At 39.7% G+C, this 27,029-nt stretch overlaps 1 protein-coding gene across 1 annotated transcript in view; it reads right to left on the minus strand.

Moving 5' to 3' along the window:
* Positions 1-27,029, minus strand: part of INPP4B (inositol polyphosphate-4-phosphatase type II B) — a 496,781-nt gene that overhangs the window by 240,132 nt on the left and 229,620 nt on the right. Inside the window, exons 7-8 of the mRNA XM_023754658.1 lie at positions 19,323-19,441; positions 17,122-17,238 (exon numbers count right to left, since the gene is read on the minus strand). Coding sequence (XP_023610426.1) covers positions 17,122-17,238; positions 19,323-19,441 — 236 coding nt within the window. The remainder of the gene's footprint in view (positions 1-17,121; positions 17,239-19,322; positions 19,442-27,029) is intronic.

Below are 27,029 nucleotides of genomic sequence, written 5' to 3' on the forward strand. Positions count from 1 at the left end.
AAAAACTAATTATTTAGGCTACTGTTTGACAGTGGTTTCTAGACAATATAAATCTTGTCACTTTCCCTTAATTCCATGCACCTATCTCCAAATGACTGCATAGATATTTCCACATAGATATCCCACCTACATGTTAAATTTATCATATCAAAAATCAAATTGGCATAAAGGCTGTGTATTTCTCATCTATTTATGTTTTGTTAATACATGCAACATTTACCGAATAAGTATACAGACATTTAAGTGAATTAATAATTTGTGACATGACTAAACATGGTATAGCAAATAATCTCTAGGACCTTCCAATTAGAAGAAATAGCATTAAAAAACATAGTTCTTCTCCTCCCTTAAATATTTTTATCTTGATCAGCATTCTGGGATATCATGATGACTTGACCACATAGCTCCTGAAGGTCAGTTCATTGATACTGAAGTCTCATATGCTGTATATAACTCAGCTAACCTGAGACAGGTACCAAACAATCCTATTTAATAAAGAGGGAATATGCTAATTGACCCTCATGCCATCGCAAAGATGGTGGTGCCCACAGCCAATAAGGAGGGAATATGCTAACTGACTGCCCCGCCCTCAAAGATGGAGGCGCCCACAGCCAATAAGGAGGGAATATGCTAATTGACTGCCACGCCCTCAAATATGGTGGTGCCCACAGCCACAAGATGGCAGCACCCAGTCCCCTCAGCCCCGCCAGGGCAGCAGGCGTGTGGCAAGGCCAGGCAAGCCCCGCACGCCTGCCTCTGGAGTCCCTAGTCCCCTCAGTCCCCCAGATGCCCAGGGCCACCCGAGGTGCAGGTAACCAGGGCTGGCTGAGGCTTGCGCTTCCAGCAGTGGCTGCAGCAGAGGTGTCCTGATTGCCGGGTGGCCTCCTGCCCCTGAGGGCTCCCAGACTGTGAAAGGGGGCAGGCCAGGCTGAGGGACCCCCCCTTCCAGTGCATGAATTTTCATGCACTGGGCCTCTAGTACAATATATAATTGTCACAGCTATTACACAGGAAGCTAAGGTAGGCTTATCAAAATCAAAAGGCTGTCAGGGCATTTTAGGTCCTATACCAGGGGTGGGCAAACTTTTTGACTCGAGGGCCACAATGGGTTCTTAAACTGGACTAGAGGGCCGGAACAAAAGCATGGATGGAGTGTTTGTGTGAACTAATATAAATTCAAAGTAAACATCATTACATAAAAGGGTACGGTCTTTTTTTTTTAGTTTTATTCATTTCAAACGGGCCGGATCCAGCCCGCGGGCCGTAGTTTGCCCACGGCTGTCCTATACACAGATACTCTGACCCCAGGAGCAAGATGCACTAAGGAAGTTAGTTACTCCTAGGTATTCACAGAGCCTTCAAAAAGTAAACTCCTCCTCTTTTCCTTACTGAAGGCCAACTTGACTATATTTACAAGTGTGGTTATCTTCAACATTGGTTTGATTGAAAGTCATAATAAAACTGAAATTATTAATAAAGTTAGGAACCAAAATACTGCCCCTGAGAAACCTGTGCAGTGGGATTCAATATCAGAAGAATTAGATTCTGGTCAATATTTCAATATGACCTATAGCAAATTATTTAAATTTACTTTCTAGCTCTGTGACACAACAGGCACCCTATGAAGATCAAATGTGGTCTTGTATATACAAATTCTTTTAATTACTGAAGTTTTATGTTATTTATTTGTTCTTTGTTTCCTGTGATATCCCAAATACAATTAGCACTTCTGTAAAGGGTGATGTATATAACTATAAGGTAAGGTAATCCTCTTACTCACTTAAAGATACTTTGCCATCCAGCAACAACACTCGTACACTGGTTTGATGTTTTTCTTGAAACACTTAAGGCTTTTTTTAATTCTAATTTAGCTTGGTGTTTCTGAAAGTCTAAATGGTTAAATCATTTTCTGCATAGAAAAAAAATAAATGTGTTGTGGAGGTTTTTTTTGACAAGTTTTAGTTGCCCGTGATCTTAGAAGTTCCTTCAAACAAGCTCAAATAGCTGGGCATTCAGGAATTCCTTAAGGTTGGGCTAGAGAAGACACAGTCTGCTCATCTCCTGTCTAACAAGTGTCCTTAGAAAGAAAGTGAAGACAATAAGGAGGGTGGACAAGAATTCTTTATTCACTGGTTTTGCTTTCTGCTATAAGCAAGGCCAAAGAACCCGACAAAAGCCTTTTGCTTGCAGCAGTTTGAATGACATCTCAGAAATCAAACTGGATGATGACTCAGAATTGGAAGAATTTGGCAGAAGGACAGGGTAATTTGCTGATCAGCCCATCAGGAAAAAGTGCTATCTGAAAAGTGAATCTTAAAAGAGAGGGTTATTTACCTCTCTTATTCTCTGTCATGTGTGGCTTCAGAAGACAGGCCTGCTATCTGAACCCAAGTCAGAAGATGAAAATCAGGCAGTGAAATGACTAGTACAATGGAAACTGTGGACAGGCCTTTGCAGTCATCATCTTTTTCAGTTCTTTTTCTCTCCATTAAGAAAGAAATACTCAGGAAATGAATGCTGGAGTATCAGAACACAAAGGATAAAATTAACAAAATATTAAAATAAAAACAGAGAAAATAGCTTCTTATTCATTGCTGTTCATATGTTAATCAGTAACATCTCTGGAGCACTAGTATAGGCTCTGCAGCCAGCCACAAACCACCTGACAAGAACAAAGATGAGATATCTGGACTGATCAATTCGCTGGAAATATGGTCAACCTTGTGGAATCTGATACCGTGAAATCAATAATCCTTCTCTTGGAAACACAGCAGTACCACGCAGCAAAGAAAGTCCTGAGTCCAAGAATAAAATCTGCAGGAAATAATGCAGACACCTGCATTTCTAGTTTCCAAAGCACTGTTACAGGTGTTAGCCTGCTGTCCTTCCTCCAGTAGTAGACAGCAGGTATTAGGGTCTCTATTTTAGAACTGGGGAAACAGAGACCCAAAAAGGGTGACTTGTTTAAAGCCACACACCCAAGTAACAGATCTGAGAGTCAAGCTTTTGGCTATGTTCTTATTTCTCAGTGTGGCATCGCGGTTGAGAAAGAACCCTTGTAGGGGCAAAGAGTTGTATCCTTGATTCAGAGTTTGGAAATGCCCTTGCTGTTTCCATCACTATATGTACCTGATTTTCCCACAATGGCATTCAGAAGCCCCGTTCTTACATCCGCTGGATGAGTTTTCAAATGCCTCATATGGTCTATTGTAACAGTTGATCTCCAGTTTTGTAGTGTCTTTTCTCAGATTCATATTCAGGTTGCAAGTTCAAAGTCAAAGAAACTAGGACCAAAGGAAAGCCACTTATTATTGTTCCAGATGCGTGCTGGGGAACGCAGAATGGGAAAGGCAAGAAAACAGAATCTGAAGGACGTGCTTCTGCCTTTAAGCCCACACTTCACAGAGAAAAGGAAATGTCTGTGAAGATTAACACTGCCTGGAGGATATTTTTTGGCTTTGGGGCGCAACAATGAAGCTGATCCTGGCATTTAAAGTTTAAAGCCTTACTTAATGTACATATATACACACATTTGTAAATATTGCTCAGTGTGCATACTCATAGGTAAAGCTGTGCGCCTATGTGAATACGTAAGCACATGAGTTCAGCTTCTAATAAGTGGCCGCAGGCCCTTTGCTGCTCTGAGGCCAGAGCGAGCTGCCCTGCACAGGTCACTACGCCTCAACTTCAATTCAGGAATTGCCAAGCCAGTGCGGGAAGCGGCACCATATGCTTCACATTCACTGAAGGGGGGCGGGCTGGTTTTGAGGAGGTGGGGGACTCCTTGTTTATTTTGGAGTCCTAGCCAATTAATATCGTCTGGAGAAACTGCTTTTCCCCCCTCCCAAAACACTATTATGACTCTCAGTGCCCTTTTCAAAAAACCCAAATAGCAGTTTAAAAAGTATTAGCATCTTCTTTAAAATTGTAAACATCCTTATGACCCCATATCTGATTAAACGGAATCTCTCTATAGTGTCTTTCTCTATAGAAGCTGCTTTCTCTCCTGCCGTTAAAAACCATTCCCCGAGTTTGAGTGAAAGAACAATGTGTTTGTGACTTCACACACTCAGCTCCTTAGGACAGCCGCCACCTCAGCACTTAGCTCATCCTCAGTGATTACCTCCTAAAAGACAGCTTGACTTAATGCCAGGGAACCTAAGTAACCTGGCTCTGGCAACATGCAGAGAAAATCTTGGCCATGTGGAAACAGACATCCCTTAACATTTTTCAGTGTGACATCATTCTCTGCCTTGGCACACACGACTTTTCTCAGTAAGTTTAAAAATAATTTTCATGTACATTTAAATACCAGCCCGAACCTAGCTGTGGTTATCATCCACTCAAACGAGTCTAAGGGAAGTCTATGTTTCTGTAGAAGTTCCCATTGTTCCCGCTGTGCAGCAGCGTATATAAACTTAGGGTCATTAAAAGCTATTCCGAGCTGCAGCAGACTAACCTTTTAAATCACTGGTTTCTGCTCCTTTCTGATCAGAGAAATGTTTTGGCAACACCTGACATGTCAGCTGTGCAAAACCGAGAGGGGATGGGAAGCCAACGCAAGGCACATGTCCTCGGTGCCCACGGGGTCTGCTTCAGATGACCCCCGCCGGATAGCATGGCGCTCACTACCCTCCACCTGCACTTGCAGCTGTGCCAAGAACACGGCTGTGGGAGCCAGACAGAGCTGGTCAGTCAGGCGCTACCGGCTTAAGCCACTGGACAACTGGTAACCACGTGGGAAATGCTGGAAAACTCTGAGAATGAGGTAAATATCCCAGAGTGGAGAGAAGTAAGGTCAAGCAGAAATCCCTCTCAGTTCAGGGTCCAAGTTAGACATCACAAATCTCAGCAGTCAGTTCTCAGATCACCTGATTGGTGTTAGCAGGTAAAGAGACGGATGCTTCCACATGGACTGTGAAGCATGATTTTATTACCCAGCTTCCTGACACGAACAGCCCTGACATGAACACCCACAAGACGCTCCCACTTCACTTGAGACTGCAGATCCTAGAGTCCACTGAGAGTTTCCCTCGTTATTTTGGGGAGTTCCCATGGGTTTCATCAAGTTTTGCAAATGATTGCCATTTTCTTCCTCTTCTGCTCTGGGTGATGTTTTCAGCAGCTGCCTTCATTCCCTACAGATGATCCCTGACAGCAGGTCCCTCACATCTCCCTAGGCCAGTGATGGCGAACCTTTTGAGCTCCGCGTGTCAGCATTTTGAAAAACCCTAACTTAACTCTGGTGCCGTGTCACATATAGAAATTTTTTGATATTTGCAACCATAGTAAAACAAAGACTTATATTTTTGATATTTATTTTATATATTTAAATGCCATTTAACAAAGAAAAATCAACAAAAAAAATGAGTTTGCGTGTCACCTCTGACACGCGTGCCATAGGTTTGCCATCACTGCCCTAGGCACCGAAGCCCCTCCCTGCCCCACCCCTCCAGGCTGTCACTTGTTCCTGGCAGTTCCCTTCCTTCCAGGACTGCTGACAGCAGCCCCCTGTATAACATCAGTACTTTCATTAAAATACTTAGATTCCAATACTTTGCTCAATTTTCTACCCTTCTTCTGAACTCAGAAGAACTCTTTAAATATTATAGAAATTAATCCACAGCCTCCAACTTGCATATTATTTTTCACATCTACCTTTTCTCTTCTGTTTAGACCATGTATGCTCATCTAGAATGTGTGGATTTCACCTGGAGAGCATTATGCTAAGCGAAATAAGCCAGATGGAGAAAGATAAATATCACATGATCTCACTCATTTGTGGAATATAAAATAGATCCAGAGACAGAGAAGCATTGAACAGACCTTCAAACCTCAGAGGGAAGGCAGGGGAGGGCTTCGGGGTAAGGGGTTGGGTATGTGTGTAAGAGATCAACCAAAGGACTTGTACGCAAATTAGCATAACCAATGGACAGGAACACTGGGGTGGTGGAGGCTTGTCCTGGGGAGGTGGGAGTGGCCGGGGAGGGGTCCATAAGGGGAAAAGGAGACATATGTAATACTTTAAACAATAAAAAAGAAAAAATATTAGTTAACAATATAAGGAAGATCTGCAATTTAATTGCATCCACAATTTTTTTGCTTTGTTTATACTTTAGATAATATTTTTAGATGTCTGCAATACATATCACAATAAACTTGGACAATTAAAATAAATAAATAAAATGTGTAGATTTCCATATAATCAAATGCCAGCCTTCCCCTGTCAGTGGTTCTCAACCTTCCTAATGCCGCAACCCTTTAATACAGTTCCTCATGTTGTGGTGACCCCCAACCATAAAATTATTTTCATTGCTACTTCATAACTGTAATTTTGCTACTGTTATGAATGGTAATGTAAATATCTGATATGCAGGATATATTTTCAGGGGTCACGACTCACAGGTTGAGAACCCCTGAGATATAGTCTCTTCCATTTTTTTACAAGAGCTTTAATGTAATTTAGTCTATACACTTAATTAATCCACTTGAAATTTATTTTTATAAGTGAAATGAAATGAGACTGTAATATTATTTTCTTCCAGATCGATAGTCATTTAACCATCACTTTTTTTATGTTAAATAATCAATTCTATACCCGCTGAGTTAAAATCGTCTAAATCATAGAGTTAATTATAGTGTATTCTGGCATCTGCTTCTGGATTTGATATTCAACCTTACTTCTATTTGTCCATTCCTATGATCAAACCATGTAGATTTGATTACAGTTGGCTTTATGTTATATTTTGATATTTTTATGCCTGAGGGTCTTAATCATTAGTTTTTAAAATGTCCTTTCCTATTCTTAGATTTGACTTTTAGAAATAAACTTTAAGATCACTTTTATCCAATACCCAATAAAAATACCTTTGACATTTTATTTGGAATTATATTAAAATTATAAATTTAATTTGGGATAATTTCTATTTTATGATAGTCTTTTCTTCCAACACAAGTATGTTTTCCCATTTGTAAAGATATTATTTTATATTTTCCAATAAGATTTTATACTTTTCTATGTAATTTTTGCTATAAAAGAGAGAAGTTATTGATTTTTAACTATATTTATCTTGTAACCAACCAACTTACCAAATTATCTTATTTGGTCTCTTAGGCTTTCTAGATATTTTAGAGAAATAGTTTTGTTTCTTGCCTTTCAAATTTTATATAAGTAATATAATTTTCCCACTGTATTTTCTATAGCCTCCAAGAAAATGTTGAATAATAATAATGATAGTGATTAGTTTGGTGGTTAGTTGAAATGATTTTAGAATGTCATTGTTCAGAACATTTATATTATCTTATTAGGACAAATTTTTATTATATTCCTATAATACTACCTATTTTATATTAGATACATGGCAACTAGATTTATTAAATGCCTCTTTGGCATGTAATGACATAATGAAATAAGTTTTCTCCTTCAGTTATTAATAAAATGGATTATATTGATACATGTACTTATATGAACCATATTGCTTTCCTGAAATGAACTCTACATGGTCAGAGCATGTTTTGCTTTTTCCACATAGATGAATTCTGAATCTGAATACTATATGTAATTTTTGTACCTAGGTTTTAATTGAAATTTGGGTATATATTTTTTAAAACACTCATCAGAATTTGGTATTAAACTTACCTAGCCTTCAGAAAATGAACTGGGGAAGCTTTCTATTTCTCCCCCTACTATTTCAGGGTATATTGTTTATGTACCAATGATTCATATAGATTTCTAGCACAATGCCCACAAAAGCTCCCTGACAGCATAACTGCTCCCCACCTAGGCTGTATTTCTGGGTCAAACCTAACTTCCTAAATGTCTGCTCCTTTATGATGAGGGTTCAGAGAGCTTCTAAAACTTCTGGACAGACACCCATCAAATTAGATTTATGCTGATATCACTAAATTTCAATCTGTGGACTCAACAGGCTCAAACTAGAATCGCCCTGCAACTCCCCCAACCACTCTTCTTGATGATATCTCATGATGCTTCAAAATAAAAGTGCTCATTGCTCAAAAACTTAAAGAGAGCAAAAAATTAACAGTCATCCTGTGTGTTTGCTGGAGTTAGGGCTGAGAGGAATAAAAAGAGCCCAGCCTTCTATTAGGAAACACAGTCTGATTAGGCGTCTCTATGTTTGTGATTAACATTAATAAAGTTGTCAGCCTGGAAACGAGAATGGGAAATGGCCTTCCCTAATTGTTTCTACTTTAATTGGAGAAAAGCAAATTAATTGTAGATATTATTGTTTGTCTTTTTGAAACTAGGTTAAACAATTTTTTCTATAGCTCATACATCTGTAGACACTGAAAGGTGAATATACTAAACTACACTTCTGCTGATCTCCAGGAATGAAAGACGTGGCCACTTCACAGTCAAGCAGCTGTTCTGCTATTGCCAAAAAATTATTTTTGTAGGAAACTTGTTTTGCTTCTACAAGTAAATTCACCTTGTTATTTCACTGTGAAAGAGCCAGTCTTTCTCCATGCAAACAGCATCATTTTCTTGGGGGAAGTGAAGAGGTATCCATGACTACCCTTCCCTCTACTGTGGGAGCCCAAACAAAAAGAAGAAACTAACAAAAGCCCTGAATAGTTGATACAGAACAAGAACTGTGTGAGTGCCCACGACAGTGGCACAAAGAGACAACAGGAGGAACACACTAGAAAAGGAAAAAATTATGTCAAGAGCAGCATAGAGTGTAATGCACTTGATATGCAAACTACAGACAAGGGGAACTAAAAGAGATAGAAATGCAAATTTATAGAGGGCAGCATAAATGCTAGAGGGATGAACTTAAATATGTAGCAGCATTTTTGCCCATTGTAATACTGAGAAGTCAGATACACTACCAACACTTTTGTTAAGCCCTTCAGAAAACTGAGGGTGTCAATAAACCAAAATGAAATAAAGTCCAGGGAGTGACAGACTCGTCCTAGAGGAAGAAGTGCCTATGGCTGGTATTCCTGGCTGAGCTGCAGGAAGAAGAGGGCTCTCCATAGAAACCAGCTGGACTTGGAATGACCTTCACATGAGTACATGTGACCTAGCATGAGAGGTCTGAATCCTGAGGAGCCTCAGCCACAGCATGAGTCTCACCCATCCACCTACCCTTTCTCACCAGACTTCAACACCATGAAGGAGGGTATTTCGATGTGCGGGAGAGCGGAGAGTCACCACTCAGCTGCACAGGGCTTTCTCCAGTGCTAGGGCAGGAGAGCAGAGCTTGGTTTGCCCATGCACTAAGCTGGAGCGCGGAAGAGAGAAGGGGCAAACTGTGAGTTGAAAACATTGCCCCAGGAATCTGAGTTTGGTTTAACATATAAAAATGGAGTTAATATAATTCACTATATTAATAGAATAAATAGTAGAAACATTTAAGCATCTCAATACATACACAAAATTGACTAAATTAAAAATCATTCATGATAAAAACTCACAGAAAATCGGGAATTGAAGGAAATTTCTCCAGCTGATAAAAGGCATCCATGAAAAACCTAGAGTTAAGGTCACACTTTAAGTTGAAATATTAAACACTTTTCTCTTAAGTTTGGGAACAAAGCCAGGATTTCCACTGTTCCCACTTCTATGAATATTGCCCTGAAAGTTCTATTGCACTGAGCCAGTGCAATAAGGAAAGATAAAATGCACAATGGCTGGAAAAGGAAACATAAATCTTTCATTATTCACAGATAACATGCTTGTATGTTTACAAAATCCTATGTAATCCAACAAAATCCTTTAGGACATAATACAGCAGGATACAAGGTAAATATTAAAAATTGTATTTCTACCTATTAGTAAACAAGTATTGAAAAACATGTTTTAAAAATTATCTTGCACGATAGCATAAAAAACTAAAATACATGTAGAAATAAGTCACAGTGGTCGGCAAACTGCTGCTCGCGAGCCACATGCGGCTCTTTGGTCCCTTGAGTGTGGCTCTTCCACAAAATACCGACTTCTGTGCATGGGCCACGAAGTTTCAATCGCACTGTACATGCACGCCTGCACGTGGTATTTTGTGGAAGAGCCACACTCAAGGGGCCAAAGAACCGCATGTGGCTCGCGAGCGGCAGTTTGCCGACCACTGGTCTAGAAGAATATTATGACCACACACAAATGATCTGAACACAAATATATTGCTGGTAAAATGTAAAGATCTAAATAAATAAAATTTTATATATCCACCATATTTACAGATCAACAAATTACATATTGTTAATATGTCCATTCTTTCCAAATTGATCTATAGATTCAACATAATTCTAATAAAAAATTCCAACAGGCTTTTTGAAGAAACTGACAATTTATTCAAAAATTTATAAGCAAAGACAAAGCGTCTAGAATAGGCAAAACAAAAACAAACAAAAGAACCAAACACCTTGATGAAAAGAACAAAGCTGGCAAAGATAGAGGACTTATGTTATCTGATTTTGGGACTTACTATAAAGCAAAAATAATCATGTTATTGTCACAAAGTTAGACAAACAGATCAATGGGACAGAACAGAACATCCAGAAATAGACCTACATCTATCAGTAGACAATTGACTTTCCAATCAAGGTAGCAATTAAATTCAGTGGAAGCAAAAGTATTTTTTAACAAGTAGTGTTATAATAACTAGTTATCTACATAGGGAAAAATAACTTTGATCCCTACTTAATTCCTATCACAAAAACTAATTTGAGATAGATCTTATATCTAACTAGAGGCCCGATGCACGAAATTTGTACAAGAGTAGGCCTTTGCAGCCATGGCAGCTGCCTGGGTCCCTCCCTCACAGCCACGGGGCTGCCTCAATCCCACAGCTGCAGCCCTGGCTTCATTCAGAAGGACATCCAGTCTAATTAGCATATTATGCTTTTATTATTATAGACTAGAGGCCCGGTGCATGAAATTCATGCACTGGGGCATGGGGGCTCAGTCTGGCCTGCACCCTCTCGCAGTCTGGGACCCCTTGCTCCTTACTGCCCACCTGCTTGCTGCTCCTTACCACTCAGCTTACTGCTCCTTAGTTCTGCTGTGGAGGCAGGAGAGGCTCCCGCCACCACCACTGTGCTCACCAGCCGTGAGCCTGGCTTTTGGCTGAATGGCGCTCCCCCTGTGGGAGCACACTGACCACCAGGGGCAGCTCCTGTGTTGAGCACATCATAGCAACCAGTCGTTCTGGTCATTCCACTGTAACAGTCGCTTAGGCTTTTATTATATAGATTATAAATGTTAGAACTACAAAATACTTTGAAGGAAGACGCTGGAGAATATTCTAATGGCCAGAGGTAGAAAGATTTCTTAGGGCACAGAAAGCACTAAGTATGAATGAAAAAATCTATAAGCTGAATTAATTACAATTTAAAAAATCTAATCAATAAAATATATCATTAAGGAAATTATAAGGCAAGACTAAAACTAAAAACAACCTGCAAAACATATATTCAACAAAAGCACTTATATCCACATATATAAATTATTAGAAATCAACAATAAAAAGAAAACTTTAAGAAAATAAACAAAAGACTTGGACACTTTATTTAAAAAAGATAGATGAATAGCCAAAGGTACAAGAAAAGGTGCTCAATATAATCAGTCCTGATGAAAATGCAAATTGAGACCATGATGAGATACCACTTTACACCCACTGGAATACTAAATAACAAAGACTAACAATATCATTATTGGTGGAGGAACTGGAAAATAAAGTCATACAATAATTGTGAAGAACAGTTTGACAGTTTCTAGAAACGTTAAACATGTATCTTCCCTATAACCTATCAATTTTAACTCTTCAATGTTTACCTCCAAAATAAAACAAAATATCCACACAAATGCTTGTACTCAAATGTTCATCAACACTTTATTCATTGTTGTCAAAAACTGGAAGCGATTAAATGTCTATAAAAAAGAGAATGAATATTACTGTGGTATATCACTACAACCAAATACGGTGCAGTAATTTAAAAAAAAATTAAATATCACACTACTGAGTTACTCAGCAACATGAATGTATCTCAAACATAATGTATCATGTTGAGAAAAAGACACCAGATACAAGAAAGCACATAATATGATTCCATTCACATACATTTCAACAAGCAAAACAAATCTATGTTGGTATTTATGAGAAAGTGGTTGCCCCTGGGTGTGTGGGGTGGCAATTGACTGGGAAGAGTTACAAGGGAACTTTCTGGAATGATGGCAATGTTCTAGACCTTGCCCAAGAGCTGTCTGTTTTAGCGTATGTAAATTATACCTCAATAAAATATAAATATGCTCTCAGTAAATATCAAAGTGAAGTTATTTAGGAAGGGCAGCAACGTTTTAGAACCCTGAGCCACTTCTAAATGAAATCGTAACTCCCCTTGCAGACTGGGTCACCATACGGACAGGAGCACTCCAACAGGCAAAGGCTGAGTGAATGAATAGGTTGAGAGGACCACGAGGTACACATAAAAAAAAGGAAGAAACGAGGTCAGGGGGCGCAAAAACAAAAGTTTAAGACCTAAACTTAGCCATTTCATAACAGGTGACAACAGCTATTTTTCATGAACAGTCGATGTCCACTTCATTATAAAATTTATTCAGATATCAGCGATTAGTTACATGCTAATAACAGTGCTTCAGAATTTTGGACATGAGTGTTTTTCCTATAGTTGAACACTGACTTTTTTCATTTAATCAGTTTTTAAGCTATAAATCAAGAATGCTTTAAAAGTGTCAGTTGAAATGAAAATCCCATACTGTTGGGGTGAAAATGGGGGAAATCCTATAAACAATATATGTACCACAGCACAGCCTGGAAAAAATAAAGGTCTTTGACTTGCCTACTGAAGTTTTCAGAATCCCAATTTCTTCTCTTTAAAGATCAACATGATACTTCCCTCAAAGAATTGTTATGGAGACTAAAGAAGAAAGTATACATAACCTATTAAACAGAGTCCTTTGTATGTACCTATTAATCGGTAATCTCAACTTCATTTTCCTTACCCAATGCATCATATATTCTAGGTAGAGAAGAAGGCCAGCCAGCTCACAGAATCTGCATTTCAGCAGTCTTAAAGTTGTAAGAAGTCAATGTAGAAAATCAAGCCAAGTCAAAGTGTACTAAATGTAAATGATTTTATTTTCCATAAAAGTGAACTGGACACTTCTGTGTAGAGAATTGTACTAGAATTTCTTTGGGCATAGAACACACAATGCAATAAATTTACATCCAATCTTGATGGGTGCACATTTTCCGAATGACCAGATTTGCGGGGCGGTATGTTAGTAAATGATAGTAAGAAGTGTCTTAAGACATATATCCTCCCCTGAGAAATGTTCCGTGTCTACTGGACATGGAACTCTGTCCTATAAGCTGAACATCTAACAAGTTGGAGATAGATTCACCCCAACAGCAAAAGAAATGGAGCAATGCGCACTCCTGAAGAATGCATGAGAAATTCCAATTTCTACCATAGGCAAAACAAGTCTGTAACCTAATCATGCTTTGCAGATCGATGGCTGTGCTAACCTGGGTGTTGTAACAGCCCTGCTCACTACCTTCCAAAATATCACTGCATGGCAAGAAGGGGAAAAGAGAGAAACTTTGATGGTGATGTTCTTTTCCTCTAAGAACTTCTCCTTCCTCTGAGATTTTTTTCTGTAACTTATGAAAGACCCACTTGAGTCCCTAGGGCTGAGCACTGTAAATGATGGGCTGAAAACACTCCTGCCTGTGCTTTTTCAGTTTCCAGGAGCTTTAAAATAGAGCATACAACCGGCATATATCCAGCAGGCATCGACTTCATCATGAGAACGGGGGCTCTCATATTCTATCACTGGCCTCTAATGTCAAGCTTTAAAGTTCAAGTCCCCACCAAACAGCTGGATGTTTGATTAGCCCATTTTTAGAAAACAGATAATTTCCTCCTGGTGAGGAAAATAATAAGCCACTCTAATTCTCATAATGACCCTATGAGAATACCCCGTATTTCACCTCCCCATACTGCAATGAATGGGGAGGCTGAAAGATGGAGTAGGAGGAAACAATAGCCGTTCTGATTCAACAGTTAGACCCATCTCATTTGTTACAATGATTAATTGCATTTCTACTAACCTTAGTAAAATAATCAATCTCAGGTCCAGTTGTGTAGAGGAGTACAAGAACAACAACTAGTTTGATAATGGCTGTATTGAAGGCACAGATGATAACTTATCATTTTTCTTTAAGAAGATATATGAATACTTCTGTAAATGAATATGAAATGACAAAGTAACAAATTTATTTGACTGCTTAACTCCAAATAACCATAAACTCAAGAGGGAAATAAAAGCAACTTAATCACCAGACTCAACTAACTAGAACTCAGCCAATAAATAGACTTCATTGTCCTGGGTTAGCCTAATATGATCAATGGTTACTAGGAGCAAATATTAAAGCTACTTTTAAATACATGCACACAATTCATTAATTTCCCAAAACACATAAATATGCATAATCTCACTTCTTAAGCCTTAAGAGTATTATGATCTTAAAATACTTAGGTTATTAAGTATTCATAATCATAAACTGTACTTTAAACACACTTCCTGCCTCCTCCTTCCCCACCCCATTCCTACCTCAAAGAAAAACTTCAGAAATGAAAGAAAAAGGCCAGGATGAAAAGTCTATGTCCATGGGGACTATTAGCAAATTCATGAACTGTGTTCCTATTTACACTTCCATCACCATAGCTAATTGTTAGTTATTTTAAGGAAGAGGCTATGCCTTAATTAACAGCACTTGGTAAGTGAAAGCTGGCTGCACTTCTCAAGCATGTTCAAGTTTCACAAGTCTTATTTCCCAGCAGGGATTCCAGTTCATCCACTACTCTTATGTGATAATACCTCTGATCAAGGAAGAAAGTCTCTAAAAGACCCTAAAGAATTAGTTTCCAGAAATAGAAGGCAATTCAGAGCATAATTAATGAGTAAGCTAATTATTTATCCCTAAAGCAGTAACATACTGCACACTGTAAATGAGGGAGATTGAAGGAGATAGAAACACTTTTGGTGTTTAATATTTCTAAAGCTGATATTTCTGAAAACTTATCAAGCCCAAGAGTTTAGGGGCAACATTTCATTCCTGTAGCATAGCATTTCTATACCCTTGTCCCTTCCATAGCCTCAATCCTGTCTGTGCCTAGGGTCTGTAGGGAAGGTTGAATCTGATCATGTGCTTGGAAGAACATAAAACAGCATGGTTACTGCTTTGCTTTCCCTCTCATCCTGATCATTTCTCTGCTTATTACTCCTCTGCTCAGTGATATCACCTCCTCCTGCCACCCATGTGAACCATCTCTCTCTCCCTTCCCAACTTTATGATTTTCCCCCAGTCCCTTCATTTCTCTGTTCTCTGGCAGAAGGCAAAAATTAAAAAAGGGACAGCCATCGATCTGCACATGGCCTTGTGCATAGTCTATCAAACCTGGTCTAGATCAGTCCATTCCTTTTCCACAGATGGCCTCAAAAGTCAAGAAAAATAGAAAGAAAAAAATAAAATGCCAAACAAAACATTTTTAATTGCCAGTTTTAACCCTAATTTTGTGTTGCAAAGTATTTTCTCTTTCTCCTCTTCTTTAAGGAAGTCAGAAATAATATAATGACACTTAAGAAAAACTACTATAAAAAACAGATTTTAGATAATATTCCCTTATTTGAGTTTTACTATTTATGAGGGATTTTGAGGCAGCAGCCAGAACAATAACAGCGATAAAAGCAGCGACTTAAACTTATTAATCTGTAAGTCTTCTAAATAATTTACCTATATGAACTTATTTAACACTTACAACAACCCCATGAGGTAAATATTATAAATGAGGAAACAGAGGCACTGAGAATGAACTCTCCCAGCGTCACAAAGCTGGTAAACATAACAGGAGCCAGACAGTTAGCCTTCATAATAGACATACCAGACCACCACAACTATTTCTATTTCACATACATGCTGTGCATTTAATTGAACATTTTTGCTGCAACTTTAAAGAAATGAACTTTTCTGGGACTAAGATAAGCAGAAATTGCTTCAATATAGAATTTTTTCTCTATTAAATACCCCACCATCAATCTATGCTATATATTTTATGGTAAAGAGTAGAAAGAAAAGAGAGGAGCAATTAAAATGCCCAAGTGAAGGCAGAGTTCAAAGTTAAGTTTCCCCTGGGCTTCATCCAGAATCCCATGGAACCCACTGGCCCACCTGCTTTCAAAGTGTCTCCTGGTTTGTGCTTCACTGTTGACCATCAAGACCCCTGCCTTGAAAACAGACTGAAATGCATTCTAAAGGGAGAGACTTAAAGGAAAAGGCTCATATTTTAAATTCCCCATTATCAATCAATGCCTACCCAATAGCATTCTCCCCAGTCCAGAAATTTTAAGAAAGGCCTCTAGAAATTTTGCCTGGGCACTTCACTGTCTACCCAGGAGGTCTGGTTCAAGTGGAGGAAAGGTCAGACCAGGTAGGAAAACTGACGAAATCTAGGACAAAATAATCATTGGGACTTTATATGACTTTCATGGAAAGAGGACAATTAAAGCTTCTGTCTAGTGCTTGCATTGCTTTCTCTGTTTGCTTCGGTGCCAGGAATAACTTCAGGAAATACAGAGAGAATGTCTCTCTATACATTATGTACAAGAATAAATTGCAAAAGTAGAACACTTTGTCAATCCGTTTTAGAGTAATTACAATATCAAGACAGTTTTAAGCCATGATTTCATTTCTTCCACTAGCATTCTACCCACAGTGTTATACCTTCAGAAACTTCTTAAAACAACAACAACAAAATTATAAACCAAGTGATCAAGCCAGCCTTCCTGAAAAAGAGAAAAATCTGTTCTGGAAGCTTTTGCTCTTACCCAATTGCCAATTTGGTGTTAAGCCAAATGAATTTGGAGGGGAAAAAAAACCCTAGCAAACTATAAACATAAAACAAGCATCAACACAATACAAACACCATATTTGAAAAAATGCCAATTACATTAAAAAAGGAAAACTACATACACACACACACACACACACACACACAGACACACACACACAAAACTAATAGTTTGGAAAAACACAACTCTCTTTCCCAAAGAAAGAAAGCAGTACAAGTACTTACGGTATCATGAGACTTATCCTTGACATCATAGACTGTGAGTTTTATTTTGGTCTCCTCATAGATGGGATACTCAGATGGGAAAGTGACACCCGTCAAAAACAGTGGGTCTCTTGTTCCCTGTAACAGCACAGGCAGACAACTTTAATTCAACAAAGCAGCAACTGCAGCGGGCAGCATGCAGTGACACATGAGAATACAGAAAGTGTGTCTGGGTGTTTGTTTTTCTAGGAAATAGTGCTATAAAGATCTGAATTACAAAATAATGCTCAGAGGCAACAATATGGCCCAAGGCCCCAAAGAACTAATATAGCTGTTGATAGTAAATGGCCTTGCCTCCTTGTCAGAGCTGCTAATAGTTTGAAAACCAATGTTATTTTCATTATATGCAGAACCCTTCTTTGGGGTCAACTGTTCAGTCCATTTAGAATACATTCAATGGATATAACCTGTAATTTAGGCATATAAGCTAAGATATTGACTCATCAAATTAAGATGAAGCCATTTTCTCATGAAGAACCATTTGGGAAGCGTATGCTGTCCATTTATTTCCTTTCTGAAATGATTCAATGGAAAGCCATGCCCTGATAATGCCCATTTGTTTTTAGATGTTCTGCTGGGTGTGTTTTCCTCAGACTAGAAAATTAACGACAGAAACTAAATATGATGGATTTGACCTATGAAATTTCTAGCTCAGGATACAGTGCTCAGGATATCTCAGTGTCTCAGAACTTATATTTAGAGAGCTGATATCCAACATTAAATTTTATATCTATATTTAAATATCTATATCAGGTGGGGCACACATAGGTTCACAGTTGCTAATATGGAAAGTAATACAATAATTAAATAAATAATAATACAAAAATAAACTATGTTTTGTGTACTCACAACTGTAAACCTACTTTTCGCCTCACCCTGTATTGCTGAATATTATTGAGATGTTTGCTAGAGTTTCTGAAAGCCCAAGTAATTCATTTACTCATTCATTCTTTCTTCTCTTTATTCAGTAAGTACTACTTTTGTTCCTCACTGTGTCAGACACTTTAGAACAGGAAGTGAATAAAACAGCCCCAAACAACTATAGAATCAAATATAAAAATTTGAAGTATGTCAAAATAAATAATTTCTTTCATATTTTGGCAATATTTTAAAAATAATGAAGTTGAAGTAATACTTGACATTTTTTTCATATAAATGAACCATTTTACAATTGCAGTCCAGTTTTCTTTAAAAGAATAGGTTATATTTTGTTTGTTCAATTACAGTATTCACCACAAATTATACCAGCATATAGGAAGCCAAAGTTTCCACAGGGCAGACTCCGGGCTGTGTGCAGGCCCTGGGTCATTGCCATTAGAGAAAGGAGAGGAGTTCAGTCTGAATCATTTATTCCACCAACTGCATCAAGACTGCAGGTCAGCACTGAGCCAGCGGGGCCTGAGGTCACTTCTTACAGAGAAACTCATTCTAAACAGTCAGGGCTCACTAGTCCAAGAAAGGCAGGCAAAGCTGAAGGAGTTCAAAACGCACTTTCTTTAGTCCCAGATGTTCAAGTAAGTTCTCTCACATCCACCAATGTTGTGAAATATGTGTGATAAGAACAAAATAATCAAAAGGGAAACACTTCCTCGTTTGAGTCTGATCCAACACAATAACAAGTTTCCTCTCAACACATATTGAATGTTATATTAGTAACAATAAATGTAAATAGGAAGTCTCTCATCTGATGAGTAATATTTGCACCTTTTGCCTGGAAACATTACAGTTTTTAAAACTCATTATGGACCTTTCTTTGAAAAATATTGTCCTTTCAAAAGACAGTCACAAACAGCTGAGAATATAGTTTCCACAGATAGACTGAGGAATACAGGAAAAATGAAAAGGGCAAAAAAAAATTAACAGGTTTAAAATTTCTCTGAGTACTTTCATTTCATTTAAATTTACATATATAACACTAAAAATAAGATCTTTTATGAAAAATGCAAATTCCTCCCTCATTTGTTTATTCTGGGAAGTTACCAGGGCATGCTGAATGACCTCAAGAATGCTTTCCTAAATGACAGGGGATAGTAACACAGCATAGCTACAGGCCATGAGCTAACTGATTTCAGCTGCTTGCTCAAATCCAGAGAGAGATTGAGAGAGAGACACACACACAGAGAGGAATGCAGGCGAGGAATGCAGGCGCACAGCATGCTCACCTCCACAATTTCCGTGCTGGAGTATCTTGTCAGTCCCTGCTCCGAGGGGTGGATTACAGAGATCTGCACCAGGGTATTCAGCTTCCGATCGCGAACAGGAGCCACCAGATCCTTGCAAGCTGGCAGAGGCAGGGCGAAGAGGAAGAAAAGAAACTGACACTAAGTCTCAGGGAAAACTTCTGTCCCGAGTTGGAAGTAAAAACTTAGCTGCGGCACTGAATGAAATCTCCGGGGACTCGGGCTGATTTTACAGAGGAAGTCCCTTGGAAGTACCTTACAGAAATAGGAAGTCACGTGCCGCGGAGCTCAATTGAGAGTTCATTTCCACTGACCACATTTGCAGCTCTTGCAAGTCTCTGCCCTGGGATCCCAGCTCTACTGTGTGACTGAAGCTCAGGGACTCGAGTGCCTATAGTCATTAACACCCGGGCTTTAATTCACACTCTTAGGCTAAGTAAACGGAGCCAGGCGCTATCCAGGAAACTCGCTGTCTGGTATTGACACTGGCTGGATTAGTTCAAAGGTTGGAAGGCACGCTTGCTCCTCACCTCGCTATTGCCTAGAGCTAGCTAGAGCTAGCTAGCCTCCTAGGGTCCTGCACCAGGACAGAGAGGCTAGCCGGACAGCAGCACTAGCCACAAGAGAAAGGCAGAGGAGGGGTTAAAAAACAAAACAAAAACCCGCCCTCTGTCTGGGATTCCAGCCAAGTCTGGGAGGGAGAAATGTGGAGTAAAGATGGGTTAAATTTCTGCCCAGGGGCCACAAATGTAAGAACTTTCCTTTGAAACACCAGGCTCATATTACAGACGCTCATCGCTATACCATATTTACTGGAATATTCTCTCCTCCCACATATCATTCTTATAATTTGATCAAGAAAACTAAAAAGATTCCTTTGCAGCAAGCCCCACATCTTCTCTCACTGTGTTTCCTGCCTTGGCTTTGAAACAGTAATTTTACTACACACTGTTGCATCTTGAAGTATGATGCCTTTCCTCACGAGAAGGGGCTCAGTTAAGCTCAGGTGATGGCGTGATGCAGGCTGTAGCAGTGATGGGGAAATGGAAAAGCAGTCCTGGTCCTGGGTTCATTGGCGGGGGAGGGGGGCGCAAGAGGGGGCCTGCACTGGGCTCTGTAGCATGCCTACCCCATGCCTCTGACCAGCACAGGAAGAGAAGGAGGGATGGGTGTATTTAAACTACTGGAACAGAGGAACTAAGGCTTAACTCTGAAACTTGAAAGCAAAGGTTATCATCACCTTTCAATGGCTTACAGATCATCTCATTTTGTAGAAGCAGAATGGGAGTAGCAGGCGCTTTGGAAGAAAATAGGCCAGGTTTTGCTCTAGGTACCCCAGCTAAGCCATGCTGGGCAGATTTCAATTCACTCCTTCCTGCCAGACTTGGAGATCTTTTTACTCCTGTACGGTATTCTGTCATCATTTCCCTTATTTAAACCATGCTCTCGGTTAGGGAAGCATGTGTGGAAAGAATAATAGCTCCAGTTCATTTAACCCTCACTATTTTTGAGGCATTTTGGTATTGATCTCCTTATTCCTCAAAATGGTGCTTTGAATTAGTTCAGTTTTGCACATGAAGAACGAGTAGCGTGGAGATATTACATGCTCACGTTTACATTACCAGGCTCTCATCACTTGCTTACATCATGGACCCTTAGCTTCCTTTCCTTTCCTGACATCCTGCATTCCTCGCCCACACAACAGCACTGCTCTTTGGAAGGCCCTTTACCAGGATTCTTTATTGCCCGACCCAAGAGACCTACAGTTTTATAAAGTACTGATGTGAGGTTTTTCAACAATGTCAACATATCGCCGGAAGGGGAAAAAAAGTTAGATTTAGACTTTACTGTTCTTTGGTGGTTATTTTGATCATTTCCTCCACTTGCCTTATGAATGTGTTTAATTTATCACTCTCTTTCTTTTCTGCTCACAGCATACAGCTCTCTCTCTCTCTCTCTCTCTCTCTCTCTCTCTCTCTTCACTTATTGATACCAACATATATCTGTCCTTGGATTTTAAAGCTGGGGTCAATTTGTTTCAAACGCATGCATCTCACACACTTCCTGCTCCCAGCCTTGTCGCTACCTTATGACACTTTTGCTCAAAGTAAGTTACTACTCTGGTGATTTCTTATCAGGCGTGAGTGTGGGCTGTGGTTATTTCCCAGAAGTGAGCAGCGGTTCTCCATGTTATCAGAGAAGCTCTCAGACTCACTCCTAATAAAAACAGAGAAAAGCTCCACTCAACTGAAAGTTCTGTCCAAACGAATTTGCAGATCCCCCAATACTGATGAAGTAAAAGCAATAATGGCACTTTGTGTGTCTTTATATTCTATACCTAAAAACAAGTATAGAAAACAACAACTCAAGTCATATCTTGGGGTACACATATCTCTTTTCTTCTCAACAGCCCAAAGAATTTATTGTTCCCTTATTCGTATGCAGCAAGATGTCATGCAAGGACCCTCAGATGGGTCAGAATTCCTGAGCTGTATCCCAGATTCCCTGTTTCCTAGTTATGTGCCACTAAGTCTCAAATTCTTAGACACTCAATTTCCTCAAATGTCTATCTATTTCTCAGGGTGGAGGAGAGGAAGAAATTATGCCCTTCTTATGAATGGATTTTCTTTTTCATGCAAAATAAAGTCCACTAATATCATTATACTAATACTTATTAGCATTAATACCAACATTTACCAATATTTATTGTTGTGTTATACTGCAAAATAGTTTTTTATTGACTCATTCATATTCAGACAGCCCCATAAAAGCTATCACCAGACCCAATATTTCTTTGTAAATATCAAACCCACTACATGAGTCATTACATGTCATAAAGTGAAACCCACACCCACCATGGATCTATTAGTACACATATACTGAAACTATATGTATTGAGAGGTGAGGGGTGATAAATGCTGAGTGACTGCATTGCTTCATGAAGAGATAACTCACTGGGGCACAGTAAAGTCTAACCTGCACAGGAATTACTCAGTAGCCAAGAAGAAGCCTGAAAAATCTATTTCAGAAATCAAACAATGTTCTATTGGTCTGCCAGCCATACTTAACACTGCCCATTACCCAACCAAAATTCCACTCTCAGAGTGACCCGCATAAATGGCCTGCTTCTGCTGTTTTGTTTTGTTTATTTAAGTATTCTTGAATCAAATGGGTAGTGACGAATCAATCCAATCGATTGTTCATCAGTACATTTTTACTTTTCTTTAGGCCTTTTTACTGGCTTTGTTTTGGACTAAGCTATTTAAAAGTATTCTCAGAGCCCAGACGAATGAAAATACACAAGATGTTGACAGGTTGGGATTCCAATGTGCTTGTGTCCACTGAATTGACTTTTTTTAAATTTTTTTTACTGAAAAGGGGAAAAATAACAATATAGAAGTAATGAGTAATTTTTAAGTATAATTTGAAACATTTCTTTAGGAAAAATAATAAAGCTACAAGAGATTATTTTTCCTGTTAACTGCTATAATTACTAGCAATGTGAAGGTCCACTTTCTAATTATGAGATTATGAGATACTTATAGGTGTCTCTAGCTCAGACCTGTACAGGAGCCAGGAGGCTCCCACTCTCCTAGAAGGGAATTCTCAGTAGACGTGCAACGATAAAAACAAATGGAGCTTCAATATCTCAGGGAAAGGCCAGGCATTCAGCCAAGTGGAAAGTGGAAAGCGTAGGCTGCGACAGAAGAGGGGACCGCTGTCTACTCAAAGTCACTGCCTGAAGGAATAAAAGGCCATTGTGGCTTGATTTCAGAATTTGTCCAAAGCTTGAAATTCCAGGTACTGTAAGAGCTAAAACTCTCGGAGCCACACAAAATACATCTGTGACTAAATTTGGTCAAAGAACCAGGAGTTGCCAACCTCTGTTCTGGATGCTTAAAGCTACTCCCTGAATTCTTAGGAATAGAGCATGGATCATCTTTTGCCCAGTAGTTCAAATATTTGAGAGTCCAGAAGTTAAAGGGCAGGGTCTTCCAGGTTCATATGAGGTTACTATTCTCTCTACATAAAAATACTGTTTTTATAAATGAGCAGTTTGTTTCATTCAGCCATCATTTCTAAATCATGCCAAGAGCTCAGTCCCAGCAATAATAAATTTGAAGTGGAGCACACGTTCTTTCAGGTGCCTTGGAACACAGCAGCACTGGCCAAATCCTAGGAGTTCTAAGACCTGCCTGGATGTGGAATGAACAAATAAGCAGAGGTACCTGCCGCAGGCTTGCGCAACAGCGGTGCTGTGACCCGCCAGGCCAGCTTGAGTTCCCTTCAACACCAAGCAACTGTCTCTTTCTCCTTAAGAACTCTGTCTTCTGTGAGGTCAGCTCATTTTTCTTGCCTCACTCCATTTCATCTCTCTTCTTGCCATTCAGTGTTAGTGGCATCTAACAAAGTTTCTCCAGAACAAAGCAATGGTCACAAGCAGAGGAGATGAGGGAGCAGCACTTTAGTGAGAGTCTCCACATCTCGATAATTCTGTTCTTCAAGTAGGCAAAGGAAAGTTAGGCTTAGAGGAGAAACCACACAGTTTGACATAGATAAAATAAAGGAATTTTTTTTCTACTTGAGATAAAATTGTATTTGAGACCTGGATTTAGCCTAAATAGCTATATACCTTTGGATAAATGACTCTATTTGAGCCTCTGTATTCTTATCGATTAAATGAAGTTTTTTAAAAAAGCAACACATTTCATAGATTTGTTATAAATATTATATGAAGTCAAGTATGTAGAATGTAGGTACATAATAGGCCCTCTAAATTAATATGATTATAGTTGTACATTGACACAAAATGGATTTTATTACCCAATAAAATTAATTTTTTTAAAGAGAAAGGAGGGAAGAGGGAGAGAGAAACATCGATGATTGGCTGTCTCCTGCATGCCCCCGCAACCCTGCAAACTGCCCTGACCAGGAATTGAACCAGTGACCTCTTAGTGCATGGGAAGATGCTTGACCAACTGAGGTGCACTGGCCAGGGCTCTATCCAATATTCTTATAAAAATTATGTGCTCAAGGTATTCCAGGTTGGTCCGTATTTTGTGTTACCTTACTCTTTTTCAATAAAAGCATTTTATTACTATTGCATATATATATATATGCAAGCACTTAGACAACTTGTGGGAAGAACACCGTGGCAATGTGGTCCTGTTTGCCTGGATGCAATTTCTTAAGGAAGAGACCCTAGGGTACCTGAATATTGTCTCTCCTTTCGAGCTCAAGATCGGTTCTCAGAAAAAATTGCAGAGAAGGACGACTCAAGCCTCTGCCAACACAGAGCTAGATTGTAGAGGAGCAGCTGGATCTGCTGTAGACCAAGAGGAAGTTGTGGATGAGAGAGCCGTGCAGGATGTGGAATCATTGTCCAATCTGATCCAAGAAATCTTGGACTTTGATCAAGCTCAGCAGATAAAATGCTTTAATAGTAAATTGTTCCTGTGCAATATCTGTTTCTGTGAGAAGCTGGGTAGTGAATGCATGCACTTCTTGGAGTGCAGACATGTGTACTGCAAAGCCTGCCTGAAGGACTACTTTGAAATCCAGATCATATACATATATACACGTATATATGTATATATACATATATATGTATATACATATATATGTGTATATATATGCATGTGTGTGTGTGTGTGTGTGTGTGTATGTATATATATATATATATATATATATATATATATCTCCTATATAATAAAAGCCCAGCGACTGAAACAGCAGAACGACCAGTGACCAGAATGACTGCGGCCCCTTGCCCAGGCCGGCCCCACCCCCAAGTTGGGACCCCCACCCTGATCAAGGCCCCCATCAGGGCAGGCCAGCCAACCCCCACTCGTGCACTTATTATATGGGCCTCTATCCTATATAATAAAAGGGTAATATGCAAATTAACCCTAACGGTGGAACGACCAGAACGACCACTCAACCAGTCACTATGAGATGCACTGACCACCCCTTGGTCCTTTTTCCTGGCCAGCAGGCTCCGATTGCCCAATGGCGAACGGAGAACCAGGGCTGGGTGGTGGGGGCATGGGTGGCGCCAGCCAAGGCCCCCGCCCCGCCAGTCGCCCCACACAGAGGGCAACCAGCAGCAGGGGCGGGGCTGGTGAGCAGGCAGAAATGGCTGACCTCTCAGTCCCTTCCCCCAGCCATCAGGCTTCAATTGCCCAATGGCAAACAGGGATGCAGGGTGGGTGGCAGCAGGGGGAGGGCCTGGCTGTGGGCAGCTGGGGAAGATGGCCCTGATTGCAGGCCAGGCCTAGCGACCACACCCATTCACCCCACTCACGAATTTCATGTGCCAGGTCTCTAGTATTTCTCTATCATAAAAACCCCAGGGTCATGACACCGTCACAGTGGAATGACCAAAGACTCATCGCCAGAAGGCTGCATGCGCAGTGAGGTGTGCGTGGGTGGGTGGGGACTTGACTCTGGGTCCCACATCCTGCCCGCGCAGTGGGAGTCAGTCTGGGTTCCGCCAGCGCAGTGGGTCTGGATCTCGCGCGATATTGCACATTGGTTCTCGAGTGTGTGAGTGAGTGTGTGTGTGTATGTATGTGTGTGAGTATGTGTGTGTATGCCTGTGACTTTTTTGTACCTGCTTGTTTTCATATCAATAGATAAGGGAAACAGAAAAACCCTTTATTGGATTATTTGTTGAATTCAGCAATCATAGGTATCATGAATATACCACCTTCTGTGCAACCAGATGGGCACACTCACACTGGTTAATTTCACTTCTGACTAGGCACTTCCAAAGGAGAAGCCACGAATAGCAGAAAGCTTTGTTTTCTGTCTGCCTCAGATGTGCTACATGTAAATGGTCAGCTTCCCCTCTAAGCACAGGTTTAGCTAGGAAGTAAGTTACTTGACTCTGTGGATAATAGTTTACAGGGAGGTATTATCTTAAAACTGAAGTATCCCAAGGAATCATGGAAAGACTTGCTCCTCTGCTCTGTATACTCCCTTCATCCAAAAGGAAGACTGTTAATTCTAGTAAAGCTTCTTTTTCTTATTATTAAAAAGAAATGTTACAGGTTGATCCCAATATAGCGTGATGAAAGCACACCTTTTATACCCTTTAAAGACTATTTATGGGGAAAAAGAAAGACATGAATCCATGTCCCTCAAGGGCAACGAAGGCCAAGGTACAGAGGACTGAAGACATGCTGAATAGAAAAGCAGCCTGATACAAACAGGGCTTGAGGGAAATAGACATCTGGTTTTCAGGCTCCCTCAACTTGGCAGTCTTCTCCTCCCACCACCAAGAGAAGCAGCCACTTCCCTAAGCCTGTGGTGTGGGTAAGCCCCTTGCAGCCTAGAAAACAGTTTTTTCTTTACTTTTCAAATTCTTAACATTTAGTCAGGTTGCTAAAAAAATGCCACATATATATCCTGTTCCTTGTGCTTCAGAAAATTAGATGCCACTGATCAATTGATATACCAATTTGGGTTATATTTCCAATCCAATAAATTACTGGACTTCATATATGGTTTCCCAGTTACCACTGTATACCAGTGATTACATCTAGATTAAATCAATTTACACCATACATTAAAAGATATATGTAGCCCTTAAAAAGCCTGATAGCCCTTCTCTCAATTTACTTTGCCATTATAAAATGTCTTCCTTTTAAAAAATTTCTTCTGCCTTTCTGGGTTTCTTGCTCTTCC

Source organism: Myotis lucifugus, unplaced genomic scaffold (assembly GCF_000147115.1).
Source record: "Myotis lucifugus unplaced genomic scaffold, Myoluc2.0 scaffold_1, whole genome shotgun sequence".
NCBI classification, from domain to species: domain Eukaryota; kingdom Metazoa; phylum Chordata; class Mammalia; order Chiroptera; family Vespertilionidae; genus Myotis; species Myotis lucifugus.